The 21187-nt window shown below is 23.2% G+C and overlaps 7 protein-coding genes across 7 annotated transcripts; 3 read left to right on the plus strand and 4 right to left on the minus strand.

Moving 5' to 3' along the window:
• Positions 1-930: 930 nt before the first annotated feature.
• Positions 931-4509, plus strand: PCHAS_1459900 (RNA-binding protein, putative; the record flags this gene model as incomplete). Its single annotated transcript, XM_730983.2, has 2 exons — positions 931-4293; positions 4462-4509. 2 exons carry the CDS (start codon positions 931-933, stop codon positions 4507-4509), a joined length of 3411 nt encoding a protein of 1136 aa, XP_736076.2.
• A 393-nt stretch (positions 4510-4902) lies between these two features.
• Positions 4903-7221, minus strand: PCHAS_1460000 (conserved Plasmodium protein, unknown function; the record flags this gene model as incomplete). The annotated part of the gene is made up of 1 exon (XM_739128.2): positions 4903-7221. One exon carries the CDS (start codon positions 7219-7221, stop codon positions 4903-4905), a length of 2319 nt encoding a protein of 772 aa, XP_744221.2.
• Positions 7222-8896: 1675 nt separating this feature from the next.
• PCHAS_1460100 (ADP-ribosylation factor GTPase-activating protein, putative) lies at positions 8897-9787 on the minus strand (the record flags this gene model as incomplete). Its single annotated transcript, XM_739129.2, has 1 exon — positions 8897-9787. One exon carries the CDS (start codon positions 9785-9787, stop codon positions 8897-8899), a length of 891 nt encoding a protein of 296 aa, XP_744222.2.
• Positions 9788-11760: 1973 nt separating this feature from the next.
• PCHAS_1460200 (conserved protein, unknown function) lies at positions 11761-12654 on the plus strand (the record flags this gene model as incomplete). Its single annotated transcript, XM_016799836.1, has 3 exons — positions 11761-11828; positions 11983-12460; positions 12607-12654. The coding sequence occupies 3 exons, from the start codon at positions 11761-11763 to the stop codon at positions 12652-12654; spliced, it is 594 nt and encodes a 197-aa protein (XP_016655077.1).
• Positions 12655-12933: 279 nt separating this feature from the next.
• Positions 12934-14965, minus strand: PCHAS_1460300 (translation machinery-associated protein 46, putative; the record flags this gene model as incomplete). Its single annotated transcript, XM_016799837.1, has 9 exons — positions 12934-12957; positions 13133-13185; positions 13314-13441; positions 13534-13706; positions 13806-13882; positions 14020-14089; positions 14203-14441; positions 14580-14707; positions 14856-14965. The coding sequence occupies 9 exons, from the start codon at positions 14963-14965 to the stop codon at positions 12934-12936; spliced, it is 1002 nt and encodes a 333-aa protein (XP_016655078.1).
• Positions 14966-16377: 1412 nt separating this feature from the next.
• PCHAS_1460400 (conserved Plasmodium protein, unknown function) lies at positions 16378-19397 on the plus strand (the record flags this gene model as incomplete). Its single annotated transcript, XM_016799838.1, has 6 exons — positions 16378-18464; positions 18593-18645; positions 18729-18802; positions 18949-18982; positions 19085-19142; positions 19328-19397. The coding sequence occupies 6 exons, from the start codon at positions 16378-16380 to the stop codon at positions 19395-19397; spliced, it is 2376 nt and encodes a 791-aa protein (XP_016655079.1).
• Positions 19389-20621, minus strand: PCHAS_1460500 (5-formyltetrahydrofolate cyclo-ligase, putative; the record flags this gene model as incomplete). Its single annotated transcript, XM_740177.2, has 1 exon — positions 19389-20621. The coding sequence occupies one exon, from the start codon at positions 20619-20621 to the stop codon at positions 19389-19391; it is 1233 nt and encodes a 410-aa protein (XP_745270.2).
• Positions 20622-21187: the final 566 nt, after the last annotated feature.

Here is a 21187-nt window from a genome sequence, read left to right on the forward strand (position 1 = left end):
TTGGTTTTTAACTTTGTAATAGACTAAGTTGTTCGTTATTTTTTATTAACTCTTAAATTGGTTTTCTAGTATGATAACTATGTTTTAGTATTCCTTTGAAATGTGTGTCACTATGCGAAAAGGCATTCACAAAATCGAAAATAATACAAGCAAATAATTCGATTAAACATATCTATATGTATATATACTAACACAATGACTGTTTAATATCCTTCTAAGCAATATTAGCATTACCGTAAATAAGCTGAAAACAAAACACCTTTCACTTTTTCTTTCTTCTCTTCAATAGTGTCAAAAATAGGGGAATTGATGTTTTTACCCTTAGTAGATAATTGGAAAAAATATTAATGCGAATGTGATATTATATATGCCTGTGCTAGCTATTTGTTATTTTGTAAACCTGTGGATGCCATGTGTGCAGTTGTGTATTTTCTTCTCTATAAAAATTGCATACTTAAATTTTTTTCGGAAAAATATGTACGAATATTTATAAAATTTTATATGTGAAAAAGTAATATCATTCATCAATTTTTTGACAAAAATTCGCTTATAGAAAATAATTATAATACTATATATTTTTTTTGTGAAGATTTTCATAAAGATGAATTGTGCTATATAATTTTTTTTTTTTCCATTTATTGCGCAATTTAGTTTCTTTGGCTTGATAAATTTGTTACAATATAGTTTTCTTTTTTCTTTGTAATGAGGTAAAATAAAAAAACTACTGTTTACAATATGATTGATCAAAGGAATAATATATAATATTTTAATATATAAGTAGTACGTAGTATATTATAACGATTTAGCAAATAGCCATTGAAAGGGGAATGCCACAAGATAGGGCTTTCTTAGTGTCATCCGTATGTATACATATATATAGAAAAAGTAAATAATCAAATGAAATAAAATAAAAGGTAGATCTATATATATATGAGAATAGTTCACCTTTTTGTATTTATATATATACTTTTATTTGAATCCAAGAAATACAAAATACAATCATACAAGATTATCAAGGGTGTAAAAAGTTATAATTGTCTAAGCTTTAGTAAAAATGATGATATATTATCAAGTAAAAATGTGGTGGGGGATGATAAATTAACGAAAAGAGAAAATATTTTTAATAAAAAAGGAAGATATTCTTTTAGTCCGATTAAAAAAAGTAGTATTAAAGATATCCAAAAAAGATTAAGATATAGTAATAAAAATATAAAATTAAAAAACAATAAATTTTTTAGAAAAAAAGAAATTCACAAATCTTTAATTGATAATATAAATAAAGAAGTCTTATCAGAAAATATAGCATCAATAGGTAGAAGTAATATAAATGAAAATAATCAAAATATATTACCATTACCTTTGACAAATCCCGAAGAACAAGGATATAATTGCTTGTTGTTATGTAAGGGTTTACCTTTTCATGTAAGTGATGATGAAATAATAAAATTTTTTAGTCCATACAAAATAATGAATAAATATATTATATATATTAAAGACAAAAATGGCAATTTTTTTGGAGATATATTAGTAAGATTTCAAGATAAAGAGCAAAAAGAGTTAGCTCTAAAAAATAAAAATTTTAAATTCTTATTACATAGATATATACAAATATATAATGTAAATGAAGAACATTATGAAGAATACTACAACATTGGATATAAAAATCCACCGTCTTATAAAAATTATGTTCCTATAAAGAATGTGATAGTACCGAACTATTTAGATAAAGACAACAATACTGAAGATGAGTCTGCAACTACTTTATTTGACAACGATATGTTAGATACAAATAATATGAATGATAGTAGTTATGAATATAATGATGAAGATACAATATGGATTAAAGAGCATATTAATAAAAAGGGAATATTATTAGAAAACTTATATACGGGTAAAAAACTTATAGGGAAAATAACTTCGGTCCATCCTTATGGTGTTTTTATTGATTGTGATGTTTATGTAAAAGTTTCAAAAAACAAATTTATAAAAATATTAGCATTATTGCATAAAAATAAATTAACTATAAATATAGGATTACCATCGGATCCGTTAGAAGAACAAGAACAAAAAGAATTAATTTTAGAAAAAAATATGAACATAATTGTATATGTTGATAAAATTATAAAAAAAAAATACGATATTAATGATGAAAAAGAAAATAATCTAATTTTTTTCAACCTCACTTTGGATTCTTCAATAACTGAAGAAAAAATTAAATGGTTTCAAAAAAATAAATTGAAAAAAGATATGCTATTAAAGAATAGTACACAAAATGAAATCACAGCATTCGATCAAATCACAAGAACTAATTTTAAAGAAACGAGTCTTTTACACAAAGATAATAAACCTATAAACAGATCGAATAGGCTTTTTTTTATAAATAAAATACATGATAAATATGATTATTTTATCAAACTAAATAATAGAAATAAAAGAAAGGCATCAAAATATGTCTTACTTAATAACGAAAATGAAGAAATATCACAAGATAGCAAAGAATGTAAACAAACAAATGATAAGCACATTAAAAAAAGTGGAAAAAAAATAAAAATGAAAAAAAATAAATTAGCTAGCAATGAACTATTTGATGATGAGAATGACGAGTTTGATGATATTTTCAATTTTCAAAATAATGAAATAGATACATCAGAAGAACAACAAAATGAAAATACAGAAATCGAATTATCTGAACAAGATGAAAATAATATGGTTGAATCGGTAAATGTTAAAATTAAAAAAGAAGGAATGAATAATTATAATGAAGAAATGGATGGGATCTTAAAAAGTATATTTTCGGATAATACAAATGATAAAGATATTAAAATAAAAGGAAAAAATAAATTAAATAAAAATAATGACGAAAACAAAAAAGAAAATTCCCAAAAAATAAACCATATCAAAAATGAAGATGAAATAAGAGAAAATGTAAACATGTCAAGTTTAGAAAAAATAAATGAACGAACACAATGGACTAATGATATAAGGAAAGAAGAATCTATATTTTATTCAAAACTATTTGGATTAAAAACAGATATTAATGATTTTTATTCTACAAATGATTTAAAGCATGATCAAAGTGAAAATAAAACGAACCCTGATGATGCTAAAAGATGCTCTAATATTGTGGAAGATAAAGAAGATGATTGTGTAAAAAATGAAAACAGTGATGGTACCAATAAAGACATACATATTAACACCAAGTTAAATCAAAAAAATGAAGATTTTGTAAACATACTTGAAAATAATAATGATGAAGTACTAGACTTTTCAAATTTATCAAAAATGTCTATAGAAGAATTAAAAAATAATATATATAAAAAAAATTATTTATTACCAATAGATGTATCAAAAGAGAGTTTAAAAAATAGATTAATAGAAATAAGCGTATGTGAAAAGAAAAAAGTCAAATTTGATAATTTTCCATATATTAGATATTATTTATTTGATTTCTATCTATCCAAAGAAGAGATTAAATTAATAATTTTATGTAATAAAAAATTTTTAAATAAAAAAAATATTAATAAAACATTTTTAGATACTTTAAAAATTAATGAATTAAAATATTTATTACACCAATCAATGGAAAATTTTCGATTATGGGAGCCAAAAGATTCTATAAAAAAAAAAATCCTAAATTTAAATAAAGACTTATTATTAAAGCAAGACTTGACAAATGTAGAAAATATCCAACCTAATAATTTAATCATTTTATGGAATGATTTTAAAGATTACATGTTAAATTGTGTTTATGTTCCTGATGATGGAAATTACAACATCCTTGATGAATTAGAAAATGGTGATTTCGACGATTCAGACGATTCAGAAGATTCAGAAGATTCCGAAGATAAATATCATACTACTAATAACGCAACCCCAAATAAATATATTAATATATATGTTAGCCGAATGAAACGAATCGAAAAAGAAGGTTTTCTTTTAAATAGTGATATACCCTTTTGTGGAACTTCAGAAAAAGAAAAAAATATCGATGAAAATAAAAATAAATACAATAATTTAGACCCATTTAAAAATGCATTCATGTCATTGGAAAAACAATTGCAAAGTGAAGAAGATCATGATTTACCTGATAAAATAGATTTAAAAGAAGCAATGAAAATTTTAAATGATAAATCACATGTAAAAAAATTAAAACGATTTTTTAATAATGAAAGTGAAAAAGATGATCAAAATTATATACAAAAAATTATCCAACATATCCTTAAAAATAAACAATACTTTGATCATTACATAGATGAAGATCTTCTGAAAAAAATGCCTTATGATGAATTAATTGTAAGTGTGAAAGCTGTAAATAAAATTAATAAAATTGCCACAAAAAACAAGACCCAATCAATGGCGATTGAACTTTAACAAGATCATGCTTCAAAAGTGTAAACATACATTTATATCTATTCCATAAACATATACACACATTATATATATTCTTTTCTTTGTTCTTAGATAATGCTGGATAAATTGCCTGCAAATGTTCTAGAGGATTTATTGTAAAATAGAATTTAATTTCTCTTTAAGTAGTTAAAAACAATAAAATGGAATGTCCTTCATATATATGAACAACCCGTATATATTATTTACATGTTTTTCTACAGTTTCTATTTTTTTTAAATTGTATTATTAAATTCGTTTTAACAAATATGTTGTATATTTTTACAAAAAAATTATGTTTCATTTTAAAAAAAAAAAAATTAAAAAGTAGATTAAAAAATACAAAACATTGTTTATTTCATGTGCTTTATTTATAATGTGTAAATTTTTTCATTTATGTTCATAATGAATAGACTTAAATTTGTCAATATTTGAATTATGCAGATGCATGCATATACATATTTCTAGGGGATTTACTTCTACAATATTACCATTATGTAATATATGGATTATCTATTAGTTTCTTTTATTATTCATTATATAGAAAGCGGAATAATATATGTTCCTAAAGCATTTCATAATATAACTTATTAAAACTTTTTGATTCTCATCCTTATTGTTGATCATGTCATTAGAGATTAATTCTTTATATAAGATATTTTCTAAAGATACGAAAGTCGTACTCAACGTTTTAGTTTTAGATGTTGAAAATTCAGAAATTGTTCGATGCATATCTAAAATAATTTTGTTATCAGCTGACGAATATTTGTCTTTAAAAGCTTGTGCCCATTTGAGTGATATAAGTAATAATTCATCAAATATACTTTTTATTTCTGATTGTATTTTATATGTTGTTAAATCGTTATACATCTTTTCACCATAATATATTTTTAGAGCCGGTTTAATAAATGGGATTAATGCCATCATAGTGTCAAAATAATATTTTTTCATATATATCCCTTGCTTAGTTTTGATAAATTGCATAAGATTAGAAACGAATCTAGGGCTCACGTTTTTAATATAATCAAATGATAGCATCAAAACTACATCTGCTGGTTTTAAATTGTTATCTCTTTTTTTATTTTTTAATATTGTTCTAAATTTACTACACATTCTTTGATTTGATAACATAAATTCATATGTATTTAAAATGTACATGTTAGGTAACATGGTTGAGGAATTTTCTACATGTACCTCAGAATATTTATATGGTACCGGCTTTATATTTAAATGCAATTCCGTATTCTTATATTTTGAATTAACTACAATATATGAAACAGTTTGTTCATAATTTTTTATCATATTTAGATTATTTAAGGCTAAATTTTTTAATAATACATCTCTCGTTAATTTATTAATATTTTTGACTATACATTGTTTAGAACTATTTAATAACTCTTCTGTTACCGATATCATTTTATCATTGCTATTTCTCATTTTAAAAAATTGTTTGACGGGACTTCTCTCCACTCTTATAATTTTATTATAAAATATGTTTCTTTGGTGTGTTATATATGTTTCTATATAAGATTCTAATATTTTATTGGTTTGGGCCCTACGTGGTGCTGATTGTCTTGCCTCACCATAACTTTTATTCACAGTAGGATCACTATTAGAACGAGACATTCTGCTACTTCTATTTTGTGCATCGCCTTTACTTCCACGATCAACACTTCTTATGGGTGGCTTATTTCGACTATTACTTCTATTGCTGTTATTTCCGCTACTGGTGCTATCAATATCTTCATAATGTCTTGGGCTATTTAACATATTATAATTATCATCTTCTATGGGTTGTATATTTCTTGGCTTTATTCTCCCCTCAAAGCTAGGCCTATAATCAACATTTGGGCTCATGTATTCTAAAGGGTTAGAATAGACCGATCGTTGATCAATGCTACCACTTCCACTATTTAGTCCATGTTCCATTAGTTGTGATGAACTGCTACTTTGGCTCTGACTATTATATCCATATGGGTTGAAATAACTATCATCATCTTCATCAGGGTTATTATACGTATTTGAATTTATATTATTATTATTTCTATTATTATATTCATTGCTTGGTGATTGTCTCATTCCACTATCACGTCGATTCCTAGTTGAATTATTAGAGTTTTCTGAATTTCCATATTTCGTATATTGAATATCATCAGCTATAGGGGTATTGAATTCATCATTTAAGCCAGTATTGCGCCTGTTGTTTGTATTGGAATAATATTCTGAGTCCCTTGAAAAATCTTCTGAGCTAAGTCCTAATTTGTTCCTAAAATTATCAAAAGATCTACCTAAATAGGGAGCGTTATTTTGGGAGGAATCTTGATCACCATATTTTCCACTTGGACTATTTTCATTTGGATCTCGACGATTATTACTAAATAAACTAGATTTATTACCATGCCTTGGAACTTGTGAATTAGAATCATACATGTAATTATTGTTTCCTCTGTTATTATTAGAAATTTGACTATAACTAAATTCATCGCTGTCACTATCATCGTCGTCATAATCTTCAGTATTTGGCATATCCATACGCATATATTGGCTCTCATTGCTTCTATTTGCATATGATGTGCTTGGTTGTTGATCATCAATTGGAGCATTTTGTCCTCTATATGGTATAGGATCTCTATTTTCATAAGGTGCACCGGTGGATTCGGCTGAAGTAGAAGACGAATTATTTAAATCGCTTGGATTATTAATAGTTTCATATCGTCTTATAAGATCTTTTACATTTCTTTTTTTTTCATTTCCGTTGTGTCCATTTCCAAATTTCCAAAATACTATACAAATTGCAGCATGACAATAAATAAAAAATAATATGTTTCTTTTCATTGTGCTCTAAATAGAGAAATATATAGAGAAAAAAATTATATATTTTTTTTATTTAAAAAATATATTGTATATACAGATATATGTATTTTACCATATAATAATATTTAAAAAATTATACATGCAATTTCAATTTAAAAAATTAAGGTGTCTATTAACAGTCTACTACAAATTAAATTGTTAAACTTAAAAAGATGTGTTCTTAAATGTTTTCAATTTTTTTTGTATATTTGTTCGAAATAATTATATATATATATATAATTTTTTTTATTTATGTTATTATATTTTATAACATTTTACAATGTTTTTTATATCTTTTTATTTTTTAGCTATTTTTTTTATTGTATCAGTATAACGAAAATGGCATGAGTATTATAGCAACTATAGATAACCATTATTTTTATTAATAAAACAATTTCGTTGATTATAGAATAATGCTATTTTCTGAAAATTTTAAGTATCGTATTTGATTGTCTTCTAAAGCCTTCATTCGATATCAACTTATAAGACATATTTATTTGTTTTGTATTGTCAAATATGAGCATTTTACTAGAGAAATTGTCTATATATATTGTATAGCTATCTAAGAAAAAGTTATATATATAAATGAAATTTTTTATTTAAAAAGCTATTTTCTAGCGATATTTTTTTTTTTTCAATGAAAATTTATGATTTTTTTTTTTTTTTATTATCCCCTAATTCTCAAATTAGCTAGCTAGACACATTTTATATACATTATTTTTTTTTTTAATTAAGATATATATAAAAAGCTATTTTTAAAAATTGAATTATATAATATTTTTAATTAATGGAATTAATTGGGTGTTCAATCTCTTGGAAACCATTATTGTGTCTTATTATATTCATAAAACGGGAAAACAATAGTTATAACTTTGTATTAACATTGTTCATGTTAAAAAAATCCCCAATATATAACCAAATACAATATATAAGCGTTTGGAGAAGTGTGAAAAGGTATAGAAAGAATAATGGAAATAAATGCATTACTATGTACTTATTTTCGGCGTCGTAATTATAATAGTGCTTATTGAATAAGTTACATCAAATTATAGGTTATATAATAATAAAATACAGGAAAAAAATATAATTTTAATAGCATAAAAGATATTATTTTTTGTAATATCATAAAATTTTGCAATATATGCTGCAAAAGTATAAAAAAAATACATATAAATATAGAGTAGCATTTATATCGAAAAAATAGAGCAAATAAATGCGTAAACAGATGGGTAAAAATAATGAAAAATGCAAGAATATATAGATGGTATTTTTGCGTATATATTTAATCCCATTGTATATATAAGAGCATATAATATCTCAAATGCTTCAGGTTTATTTACTTTTAGCATTATTATTTTTAATAGTTTATGGATTCATATAAAATGGGATTATAATTAACTTGTAATAAAGTTCCATAAAATTTAGATTCATTGTGTGTGTGTAGATAAATCAAAGCATTTTCTTATTATACATGGAATATATGATTTATTCTTAAATATGAAATAAAGAATATAAATCTTTTTCATCATTTTATTGGTTTTGCTTTGATTAAAGATTATTTATGGAACTACATTTTCTTAAAACTTTCCGAAGTATTTCAATTTTGAGGGTTGATTAAAATTACTATGATTATTAGCAATTTGAATTTATTATTATTTTATGCTTCATTGGGGCCATTCCCATTAATATTTGATGTGTTTGGCATAGTACCAGACACGTTGTTATTGTTTGTATTATCGTTATTTGAAAAAAATAAACTACTATTTGTTCTTGAAACAGTTGATGATATACTAGAAATCCATCCACTGGCATTTTGTGTAGCATCCTTAATTTTACTTTGACCTTTTTCCCACCATGGATTTTCACTTACATTTTCTGCAATTTGTTTGGTTTTTTCGGTAATCCAACTACCACTATTAATTAGTGTGTCTTTTGTAGTTTCTATAATATCATTTTTATTTAAAGTATTAATTGTATTAGTAGTCATAGTTTGGGCTTTATTGATTAAATTTGAAAATGTTGCACTAACATTCTCCAAAATTTCAGTTGTATTAATAGAATTTACAAAATTTTGGTCATAATTTATATTTGAATTAGAATTTTTATTATCACTATAATTTGTATTTTCATTTATTCCATAATTAATAACAGATTTTCCTTCATCTAATGGTAATGGTGATGGAGGGTTAGAGTTATTAACAAGGGATCTAATAATTTGTCTGTAATGATCAGCTGCTTTTGTTCGATATTTTCTTTCAGGAATAAAATCATTAATTCCATAATTTTCTAAATATGTTTGAAATTTTTTATTTCCACCTTTATCCATATATTTTAGTTGCTCATCTGTAAATATATCCATTTTTATACTTCTTACTACACTTATATGTACCCCCAAACTTCTATGGACACCTGAACAGTTAATGCATAAAAATATTCCATGATTCACTGATACCCAATCAGGATTTGGGGCTCCACAATCGAAACATTTATTATTGCTTTCATCGTCTTTTTTTAATTTGGTAATAACTTCTATAGCTGCTGAATTCATCTTATTCAAAAGTGGAATCAAAATATAAAAAACTGTAAAGCTATGGGGTTTATATAATATTGTATGCGTACAAAAAAATATTAAATCAGTACATATATTTTTGTAAAGATATTAATTATATAAAAATATCCTTATCAAATTCATACGGGATTAATAAATATAATTAGATATATATATTATAATAAATCAGTAATGCATGGCTCTTAAAATGGAATTATTTTCCAAAAAGAAAAGACTATAGATATGGGAATAATGATAAGAAACGTGTGAGCATATTATAAAGAAAGATTTAACAATTAAATATATATAATGAAAAAAATAGCGTTTACATAAAAATAAAATTCTTAAAAAAAAATATATAAAAGGAGAAAAAAAATAAAATAAATTCACATTTTAAATGGAAATTCCTACAAAAATAAAATGAAATAAAAAAAATAATTTTATTCGAAAGCGCATTTTTTGTTCAAGATACGTTTTTTTTTATTTTATACATATATATATATATTTATATTTTTTATTATAATATAAGCAAACAAATAACGAATTATAAAAGCGTAAATATCTTTAATTAATTAACTAACAAAAAGAATATTTATCTTTTTATTATAGATAAGGAAAATTTATGATAAAGGGATATTTTTATGTTTTGCATTATACATATCATATGTCCATGTTATTGTATATAACACGAATATGTGCTTGCATAATTTTTTTTGCTTTTTTAATAACTATTTGATTACACATACAAATATTTATATATAGACATTTCTCATAACCCAATTATAATATATATATGCATTACATGCTAATCGTTTATTTATTCACTTAAATATTATAACAAAAAATTATAAAAATAAATTAATCATCAAGTTTTTTAAATATAGCAAATAATATCCAGCGTGGGAATTTTATAAAATATAGAAAGTGCAATCCCTTTTTTCCAAAAAAATTATAATAAATAAATGAGATAATAATAATTGATGTTACAATAACTAATGAATTTTCTGTTTAATGAATAAAAAAAGTAGCATGCATTTATTTTAAAATAAAAAAAATTGTCTTTTTTTATTGAGCCTTTATATTATTTAAACGCGGAGAAAACATATAAACGCGTTAAAAAATGTCGTTCTATTTATAAGAGCATTTCACATAAAGTTACAAATGCAAAACGAAACTGTATGAATGTGTTATATTCAATTAATTATTTAATAAAATGTGAATATTCAATTATGATGTTTTCTTTTAAATGCATATACATGTGTAAATTGAAACTATCAACATTTGTAAAGTATAAGGATTTTATACATACCATAAAAAATGGAAAATAAATATATTTTGCTTGTATAATTGTTTTGTCTTTTTTTTTACAGAGAATATATTTATATCTTTTAAAAGTATTTTTGATTTAGTGCATCTTTGGTTCACTAGTTTGCACCTTTGTATACATATGCGAATAATATGAATAAATATAAATACCAATATATGTGAAATATATATTTCAATTTTTTATTATATGCATGCATAAATTTTTTAATAGTAATATAACCACATTTATATATAAAAAAATATATACACCTGAACGGGACTATTTTACACATTTTAACAAAATAGTAGTTAACTATTTATTTGTATTGTAATAGTAAAATTCCCACGATATGTTTGAATACACACATATATATACACCTTCTTAATATACTGTTGTATTTTTATTTGTGTATATTGTGCATTGCATTATTAGATATCTATTGTTTTCCATATCTCCTAATAATTTGGTTAGTCACAATTATTTCAAATACTATATATTCTATTCTTTTACTTTTTTAACGTTCAAAAAATAGTAATAGTAATAAAGCATTGTGCACATATGTATTCATAGAAAGAGATATTTTTGTTTTGTTTTTTTTGTTATTTGATTTACCATTGTGTGTTGTGTATTTTAATTTTTTTGTTGTATTTTTTTAATCTTTGAATTTATGCCGAAGCAAAGAGGTTTTCGTCCACAAGGATTAATCGCCCCAATACAGAGAGTCAAATATACTGGGTAAAGAAAATGATTGAATACTGCAAATAAAAATAACAATAAACCATATCATCAGTTTGTGCTACTTAACATGATCATGTATGAATGTATATATGTATTGTAGATTGTATATGTGCATTATTAAACTGTTTATATGTATTTTTTTTTTAATTAGGCCAACAATATTAGACAAAATAAACCGAGAAAGTAGGCCAACGTGGAATGACTTGAAAAACAGAATTAAAAATCAAGGAGGAAATAGTGTATTAGAGGAATATGAAAATGCTAAGTATTTAGAGGAGTTAAATAAAAATAGAGAAGAAAAAATAAAAGAACAAGAAAAAAGATATATCAAAAAATTAAAAAAAGAATATAAAGATAAACATAAGAAAAAAAGTAAAAAGGACAGTAGTTCCAGTTCTAGTAGCAGCTATAGTAGTAGTTCTTCCGAAAGTGATACAAAAAAAAAAAAAAAAAAAAGAAAAAAAAAAAAAAGAAAAAAGAAACATAGAGAATCTACTAGCAGTAGTGATGATACACATTCAAGTAGTGAGTCATCAAGTCATGTGAAAAAAAAAAATAAAAAAAGAAGCTTGTCATCTGATGATAGTGATCATGATAATGATAAAAAAAATAAGAAGAGAAAGAAAGATGTAAGTTATATTAATCCAATTCTTTCACCTATTTATAATACACAATTTGTCTTAATATAGTGACACCGCTCATGACATGCACTATGCATCATAATATTGTATAGTAAATATTTATTTTTATATTTTTATATTTTTATACTTTTTAGGATAATGTAAACCCTTATAAGTTATCAAGTTTCTTTAAAATGAAGTGATAGTAAAAGCAAAATTAATATAGAGATATAATTTTTTTTTACATTAATTTAAAAAAATAATAGCAAAACATAAATATATTAAAAAAATGATAAAATAAAATTACATATATATGATTTTAATAAAATTTTTTAAAAATGTTTTTAATTAAATTAAAATATGACAATTTCATATATATATATTATGTTGTCCATCAAATTATCCATAATCTATATTTTTAATCACATTATTTTTATGCCAATTTTAAGAGACTTTATATTTTTTTTCAAATTTTCTTTTAATTAATCTAATTCATCCAAATCATCCTATTAAAAAAATACACACAAAATTATGGGTATAATTACTATCCATTTTTTATCAAAATAATTATATTTACACTTATGGAATATTATTAATTTATTTTATGTGTCAAATCTTTTATATAGACAAAACAAATATAAAACATGGTGTGTATCATATTTTTAAAGTATTTATGCTTACCAAGTCATCAATAAAAAGTTCGGTATTAATTGGAACATCATCTTCTCTTTTGCCTAATAGTGGAGTGAGAAAAGTATAATTTTGTGTGGGACCATATGGATATGTATATATGTAGGTATGTAAGGAGAAGGGTAGCATTGTGTAGGCATAAGGAATGGGTGGCTATGTGTATATTTCTTACTATTTTCATCGATATCCCCATTGATACCATTTTTTTTCTCTGGTGAATCCTCTTTATTATCATCGTCGTCATAAAATAGATCTTCATACTCATTGGTATTTGCAGCATTGTCATCATCGATAAATAATCTGAAGTAACAAAACAGGAAATAATTATTAGTAGATACGAAAAAAGGAATGTGCATATGCATGTATGTAATATTATTTAAAGATGTAATTACGTTGGATCGTAGGTAAATAATTCTTTTCCTGATAATGTAGTAGATTTTCCTTTCTTCTCAGTTTTATCTTTTTGGTCATCCTTTTTAATATTTTTCTTTTCTTTTCTTTCTAATAACCATTTTTTGAATGACTCAAGTGTAACAGGTGTTCCATTATTTATGTATTGTGTTCTCTAAAAAATTTAAAAGTGCATTCACAAGTTTATATTTTTCATTTCCTTTTTTTGCATTTTTTTATATATTTTTATTTTTTAAAGAATATTAAAACGAACCTCCTCCTCAATAATATCTTCCAATGGCTTTTCGTCCTTTTCATTACTAGTGGGCTCTGATTTTTTTAATACATACCCTACACAGCATACAACAGAAGCAGTAAATATATGAAGTCATGATATATTTTAAAAATAAATCAATAACATATATTTTTTCAAATGTATTGTTAATATGACAAAACTGTTATGCACATTTTTTTTATTTAATTTTTACCTTGTGGTAAGCAATGTTTATATTTACAATTATCTCCTCCATTTGGACATACCCAAAACCATCCATATTGCTAAAAAAGGAAATAAAATTATATGAACAATATTATTATTCATATTTTACTGTTGTTTATCACTTTCATATGGATATATTCATTCTTAATGAGTTTGCCAATTTTAATTATACCTTATTTTCAACTGCAGATAAAAAATATTTACAAATAATATCTGTTTTGTTTACATTTTTATGACGAATATTTATAACTTCTGTTAATTTATTTATATCCCATTGATCTATTGTATCATTTTCTTTATCATTTTTGCTATCTCGAACATCTGTATATATATCGATTTTTTGTGACTCTTTGGATTTTTTGGGATCATAAGCAGCAGCATTTTCATTTATTTTTTTAACTTTCTCGGTTTCTGTAAAGTGAACAAAAAATTGTAAAAGCTCAGTAAAGTAATATGATAATAAACAGGTACGAAACAACAAGTGGAGGAGGAATCACATCCTATCATGCATTTTCATACACACACAAACATATGCTTATTTATACATACTTTGATATATCGAGTTTAATAATAATTTTTGTTGATTTAGTTTTTCTTTTTCCTTTTCCTCTTTTCTCTTATTTTCTTCTGGTTTTTTTTTCGTTTGAAAAACTTGCTGTTGAACTCCCTTTATGTACCTATAGAAGAATCCAACATGTGTTAAAAAATTTAAGATGCGGTTGTATATACCCTTTAGACATAATATGTGAAGAAACAAATATTTCTGCACAATATATGGATGTTCATGTATTTTTTTAAAAATTGATGGGTAGCAGTTTTAATTACCTTTGGACACTTTTACTTTTATTTTTGTTCTTAAGTCCAAATGTTTTATCCTCAACAATTTTTTGTTTTTCTTTTTCGATTTTTTTAGTATTTTCCTTTTTTGGGGGCATTTTTTAATACTTAAAAAAATAAGAAATTATATAGGTTATATATTTATTTTATATATATATGTGCATATGCACATACGGTTATATGTGATATGGTACATACAATAGTTCCACAAAAAAAACCTTATATTATATATAACTTTTAATCTGTTGCTTGTTTTTCCCCCCCTTTCTTAAATATGCTCTTCATAATATATTTGTTCTATAGCTGCTTGATCAATTTGTGGGGAAGCAAATAATTTACGGCTTCTTTGAATTTATTTCATACAATAATGAAAAAAAAATTACAATATTATAATTATATTATATTTTAAAGATAAACTGTATTTTTAATATTCTACAAAATTAAGAAATGTATATATATAACGAACAAAGAGAAATGAAATAATATATATGCACAAATAATAGCAAAAAAAAATCACAATAATAAAATAACGTCAATGGACACAATAATGGAAATAAAAATAATTTATGAAATAAGGTTTATTCTTTAAATCAATTTCTCCTTAATATATAAAGCCAAAGAATAGAAAATAAAAAATTTACCATTTGAAAAAGTATAATCAATGTAAGGAGAAAAATTATAGCATCTATAAATTTTTTTTTATTTATATTATTACATATATATATGTAATAATAATGTATCCATTTATGGATTGCCTATTTGGGGGTCCCAAAATATCGGAGTAAAATTTTTTTTTTGCCGTACATAAAAAAATTGTTACATTTGGAAAAGAAAGGTAGAAAGTGTAAACCTTGAAGATATTATTTATTTTTTTTTATTATTTCAATTGGTTATCTTAATATGTTTTTCACTTTTATATTGTCGGAAAATTAAAATCGTTATGATAGCCGTAATTTACTGCGCTGTGTTTGAGTATCTACTATAATTAACACACGACAATATCTATATATAATATAATAGGGTAAAGAAAATAAAACTATATACTTTTTATGTTCTATCCAATATATATAGCTTATTATAAAAAGCTGGTAGAATATTTTCAAACTGAAAACACGAAAAGTATATGCACAGGTACATATTTATGCATTTATGTGATGTATAAATTTGTATTTTTTTTGATATTTTCTTTCTACTTCATAACATGTAAAAAGAATGCGATAATTTTCCCTACAAAAAAGCCATAACATCACTTTAAAATTAAAATAATTTAGCTACCGTGTAATTATATAATAGTTCATGACAAGCATGATAAGTATCTACATTATTCTGTCCTTATAAAAATGATGAAATAAATAAAATGTTTATTCGTTCATGCAATACGTATAAACGTAGTAGAAAATATGAACGAATAGATATTTACAACCATACATATAATTGTCAAAAGAAGAGAGGACAAGCATTCCTATGCTTTTGAAAATAGAGAAACTACATTTTTAATGCCAGACAAAACATGAGCAGCTTTTATCAACCATTATGTAATAGGGCTGTAAAATTTAAATGGGATTTATATATTTATAGAAATGTTCCTATTTGTGATAAGTTGGGGTATGAAGCATTTTTGTTAAGAGGATGGAAGAGCTTACATGTAAAGAACATACATAATGTTGCTTGTGGTAGGAAAAAAAATAATGCATACATAAATGTAAAGGCTTGTAAAAATAGGCATATTAAGGGGAATACAATAGAATGTAATAATGCCAATATCAATGAAAAGGAAGAAGAAAAAAAAATAATATTTGCAAACAAAAATGTGAATGGAAATACACTTCTTAAATATATAGAAAATGATAAAAGATTATTGCTATATGGGTTGTGTAAAATTTTTCAAAAAAAAAATAATGAAAAAATAAAATATAACAACGTTTTTAATAATTTACAGCAAAATATTATAGAAGGAATAATTGGAAAAGAAAGTAAATTGTCTTTTTATGAAAAATTAGTTTATTTAAGTTGTGTAAATAATAAAGAATATGCTGAAAAAATTAATTTAATAAAAGACAATAACCATAAATATATAAAATGTATAAATGATAAAAATTTATACAACTATTTTTGTACTATATTAAAACAAAAAAAAAATAATAATTTATCGAATGAAGAAATTATAGAAGATATACAATCATTTTTGAGAAAAAGAATAAACAATAATATTTTAAATAGTATATCAAATTATCTTTTTAACTTATCCTATTTAAATAGTAAGAATATAATAGAAACAAATAGTTTATATTATTTTTCTTTATATATTTTAAAATATATAAAAAATAAAATAAAAAAAAGAATGTCTATAATTCAATTAGCTAGCTACACGGAATTATTAACATCTATAATGTGTACTAATAAATTAAAAATGGAAAAAGAAAAAATTGATTTATCCTATCAACCAAATATAGAATCTTTCAACACCTTGATGATGTTAAATAAAAATGAATATTCATTTGAAACTTCAAATTTTTCAAAAACATGTCGTAATCATATAACCACAACTGAAAATTGTGATATAACAACTTCTTCATATAATTTAACTAAAGCATATTTATTATATATTGATAAGGATTTTATTCACTATTTTAATGCATACAATTTTGTTCGGGAACAAGAATATGTTAAAAAACAAAACGAAAACAGCCAAATTAATAATTACAAAACAAAAGAATGTACAGAAAAAATAGACTCATTGAATATGAATCATCATGAAAAGGAAATTGAAGAAAATGAAAATAATCAATGCGATGAAAAACGGTTACAAGATATGAGTTTCGAAATAAAATACATGATATATATTATGAACCATATGATGTTATGCGCATTAAAAAAATGGGTATACAATTTTAAGAGAGGAATAAAAAATAAAAATTTCAAAGAAGATGCCCAAAATATTTTATATGTAGTAACTAATTATATGTTTAATTGTTTGCAATATAACATTTTTTGTATATCTCTTTTTCAAGCACTCGAAGATTTTTTATTACAATCTTATAGTAATTCAGTAGACAATATTAAAAATGAAAATCGTTATATAAGTCGGATCAAAAATGAAGATTCAGCTAAAATGACTGAGAGTTTTTTTGATCTAGTGCCTATAACAAACAAAGTTTATTTAATACATTTATACTCTCTAAATTATAATATAAATAATATGAATAAATGTGAAAATTCAATTATATTTAAAAATTGTTTAAATGAATTATTTCTTGATGATTGTAAGTCATTAAGGAAACGAGAAAAAGTATTATTATATATAAGTATTTCAAAAATATTTTTTTTATCTAAAAAAAAATATATAGAAAAATTAAACAACATACTATCGAATGAACTAATAAATTTTACTTATAGAGATTTATATATCATAGTATATGCCTTGAGTTGTTCTAAATATAATGATCCACCTTTTATTGAAACATTGTTAAGAAATATTTATAAATTAAAACATAAATATTCAAATAATAAGCTACTAACAATTATTTCAATCTTTCACTCGTTTAATGTGAATACCTCTGTTTTTAATATGCTACTCTCTTATTACAACCGGAACGAGTAATAGCTAGCTGCCAAATTTTATAATGCATTTCTTGTTTTATGCCTACACGTCTGTGCATATACCTATTTCTGTTTTGATTATGTATCCCATTTCAATGATATTTTCTTTTTATTTTTATTTATAGGTCTGTTTCTCATAAAGAAGAGGAAGTACCTTCTGAGGATAGCTCTCCAAAATGTAAGGCTCAATTTTTTTTATGAACATACCCAATTTCAATACGCACGTTGTCATAATTAATTTTATTTGTTTTTTTTAAATAGCTATTCGAAAACTAGAAGAAGACTTAGAAAATAAGGAACGAATTTTAATGGAGTTATCAGCTCATATTAAACAGGTAAAAAATTGTATTCCCCTTATTTTGGCTTCTTTATATTTAATTTTTTTAAAATATAAACATACATACACTACCCACTATTTTGTATGTTTATTACTTTAAATTGGTCTGCTTATAATTATATATTTTTATTTCCACATTTTTAGGATAATAATGATAATTTTACCTTTACAGAGTCAGGTAATTTTATTTTAAATTAAGATGTTCATAATACATTTCTAATTTTGTCAAACACTCTTAAGTCATGATATATATTTTTTTGCATTATTTTTCACTTTTTAGATATGCTTGAATTTAATTCGAGTAACAATGTACAGCCCAATGGAGAATCCGATAAAGAGTATATAAAGATAAATATGCATATAATAAAATAAAATATGCTTTGTTTATTTCTTCAAACTGTGAATTCTTCAAATGTGTGTAGACACCCATGTATGCTTACCCATTTTATACAAAAAAATGTTTCTAATATTTATTTTGTTAAACGTATTTGATTATTTTTGTGGATTTATTTCTCTTATATAGGCTCCAAGCAGAGTATGCTAAGTTAAAGTCCCATTCAAAAAAAAAAAGAAAATTCAAATCCTCAAAATAAAAATTTATAAATATTTTTTTCATTTATTATATAATCTAATATAATATCTGTTGGTTCATTAAAATCAACGTCATATAAAAAAATTTCAAATGACACACTAACTTTTACATGATCTATAATTTTATTTTTTTTAATGAGAATATTATGAATATTTTTTTCAGTTTCATTATTTTTGTTTTCTTTTAAATTATTTGTTTCACTTACATTGTAAGAGTTTGTTTCATTACTTATTTGGTTTATGGATTTATTTTTTTTATCATCATTTATTTTTGCTTTTTTATATAGACTTATAAATGTCCTATCATAATATCCTTTCCCACTACCAACTCGACACCCATATTTATTATATGCGATTAACGGGATAAAAAAAATAGTTTTATTTTCTTGAAATTCTAAATCAAATATCTTATCTGTTATTATATTTAAAGAATTCAAATTAAATTTTATAGATTTTTTTTCCATATATGTATTTTTATATATATAAAGGTATGGAACAAAAATATTAAAATTATGTTTTATTATTATATTATTTTCAAAACAAAATGGAAAAAAGATTAATTTATTTTCTTTTGTTGTTATAGGTATATATAAATTAAAATAAAAATAATCATATAATATGTCTATAATAAATAATATATCAATTTCTTTTTTTGTAGGTAAATATATACATATATTAAAATTTGTTTTGTTATAATCTCTCTCACATTTTACACTATTTTGGTTACTAAAACTGTATGTATAAAATTCTAAATTTTCATCAAATTTATTTATATTATATTTTTTTAACGATTTTATAATATCCTCGTTTGTCATCTTCTTATAATTATATGTGTACTTGTATATTTTGTTAAAATTAAAATTATTTTGACAATTCTCTTGATAAGTATTATCGATTTTGTTGTCTAAATTATTCTCATTGATAGTTCTTTTATTGACACCCATTGAGGATAGGAACAAATACAATTGTCTTATCAAATTTGTATATAAATAATCTTTATATCCAAATACGTTTTCTTTATTTGTTATGCCATTTTGATAATTTTCAGTTTCATTTTTTTTATAAATATTGAAACTTTGATTCCTTTCTTCATTTATCAAGTTTTTAAGAAATATTTCTCGAACCTTTTTTGCATTATTTCGCACATTTTGTTTGACCTGTTTATTATTATATTTACATTCATAATTTTTTAAATCAATAAGGACAATATTATTTTGATTATTCATTAATCTAGTTCTTATTCTTGTTAATAATATATCTAAGAATATTTGGGGGTGTGCAAACAAATATGCTTATAGTCTGTCTATGGAAAGTTAGAGAAAAATAAGGCTGACCATAATTATAGATCCATAAACAGGAGAAAAACAAAAATAATAATATTGCACCAGCTACTCTTTTTTGGGGTGATTTAAAAAAAACAAGTTTTCGCTTTATTCATGCTGTATGCAAATATGTATAAACCTATGCCAATATTCTCTAATCATTTATAATATAATATTTTTATTTATTGTGCGAAAGCGATGGAATCGTAAAATATGAGCGTTATTCCACGGCAATAGTATATCTCTATATGTGCCTTTTTTTACACTGTCTATGTTGACAATACATTTCAAACAAAAAACATTTTTTCTATACACAAGAGTAAAAAACATTTATTGATATAATTGAAATAATTTTTTATAAACTCATTTTTTTTATTTTTCTTTTATTCAAGTACAAAAGTGATGCATATAAGAATGTGTAATTTTGTGTGACCCCTTAAAAAAAATAAAAATTTTCGCGAAAGGAATAC

This window comes from Plasmodium chabaudi (genome assembly GCF_900002335.3).
Source record: "Plasmodium chabaudi chabaudi strain AS genome assembly, chromosome: 14".
NCBI classification, from domain to species: domain Eukaryota; phylum Apicomplexa; class Aconoidasida; order Haemosporida; family Plasmodiidae; genus Plasmodium; species Plasmodium chabaudi.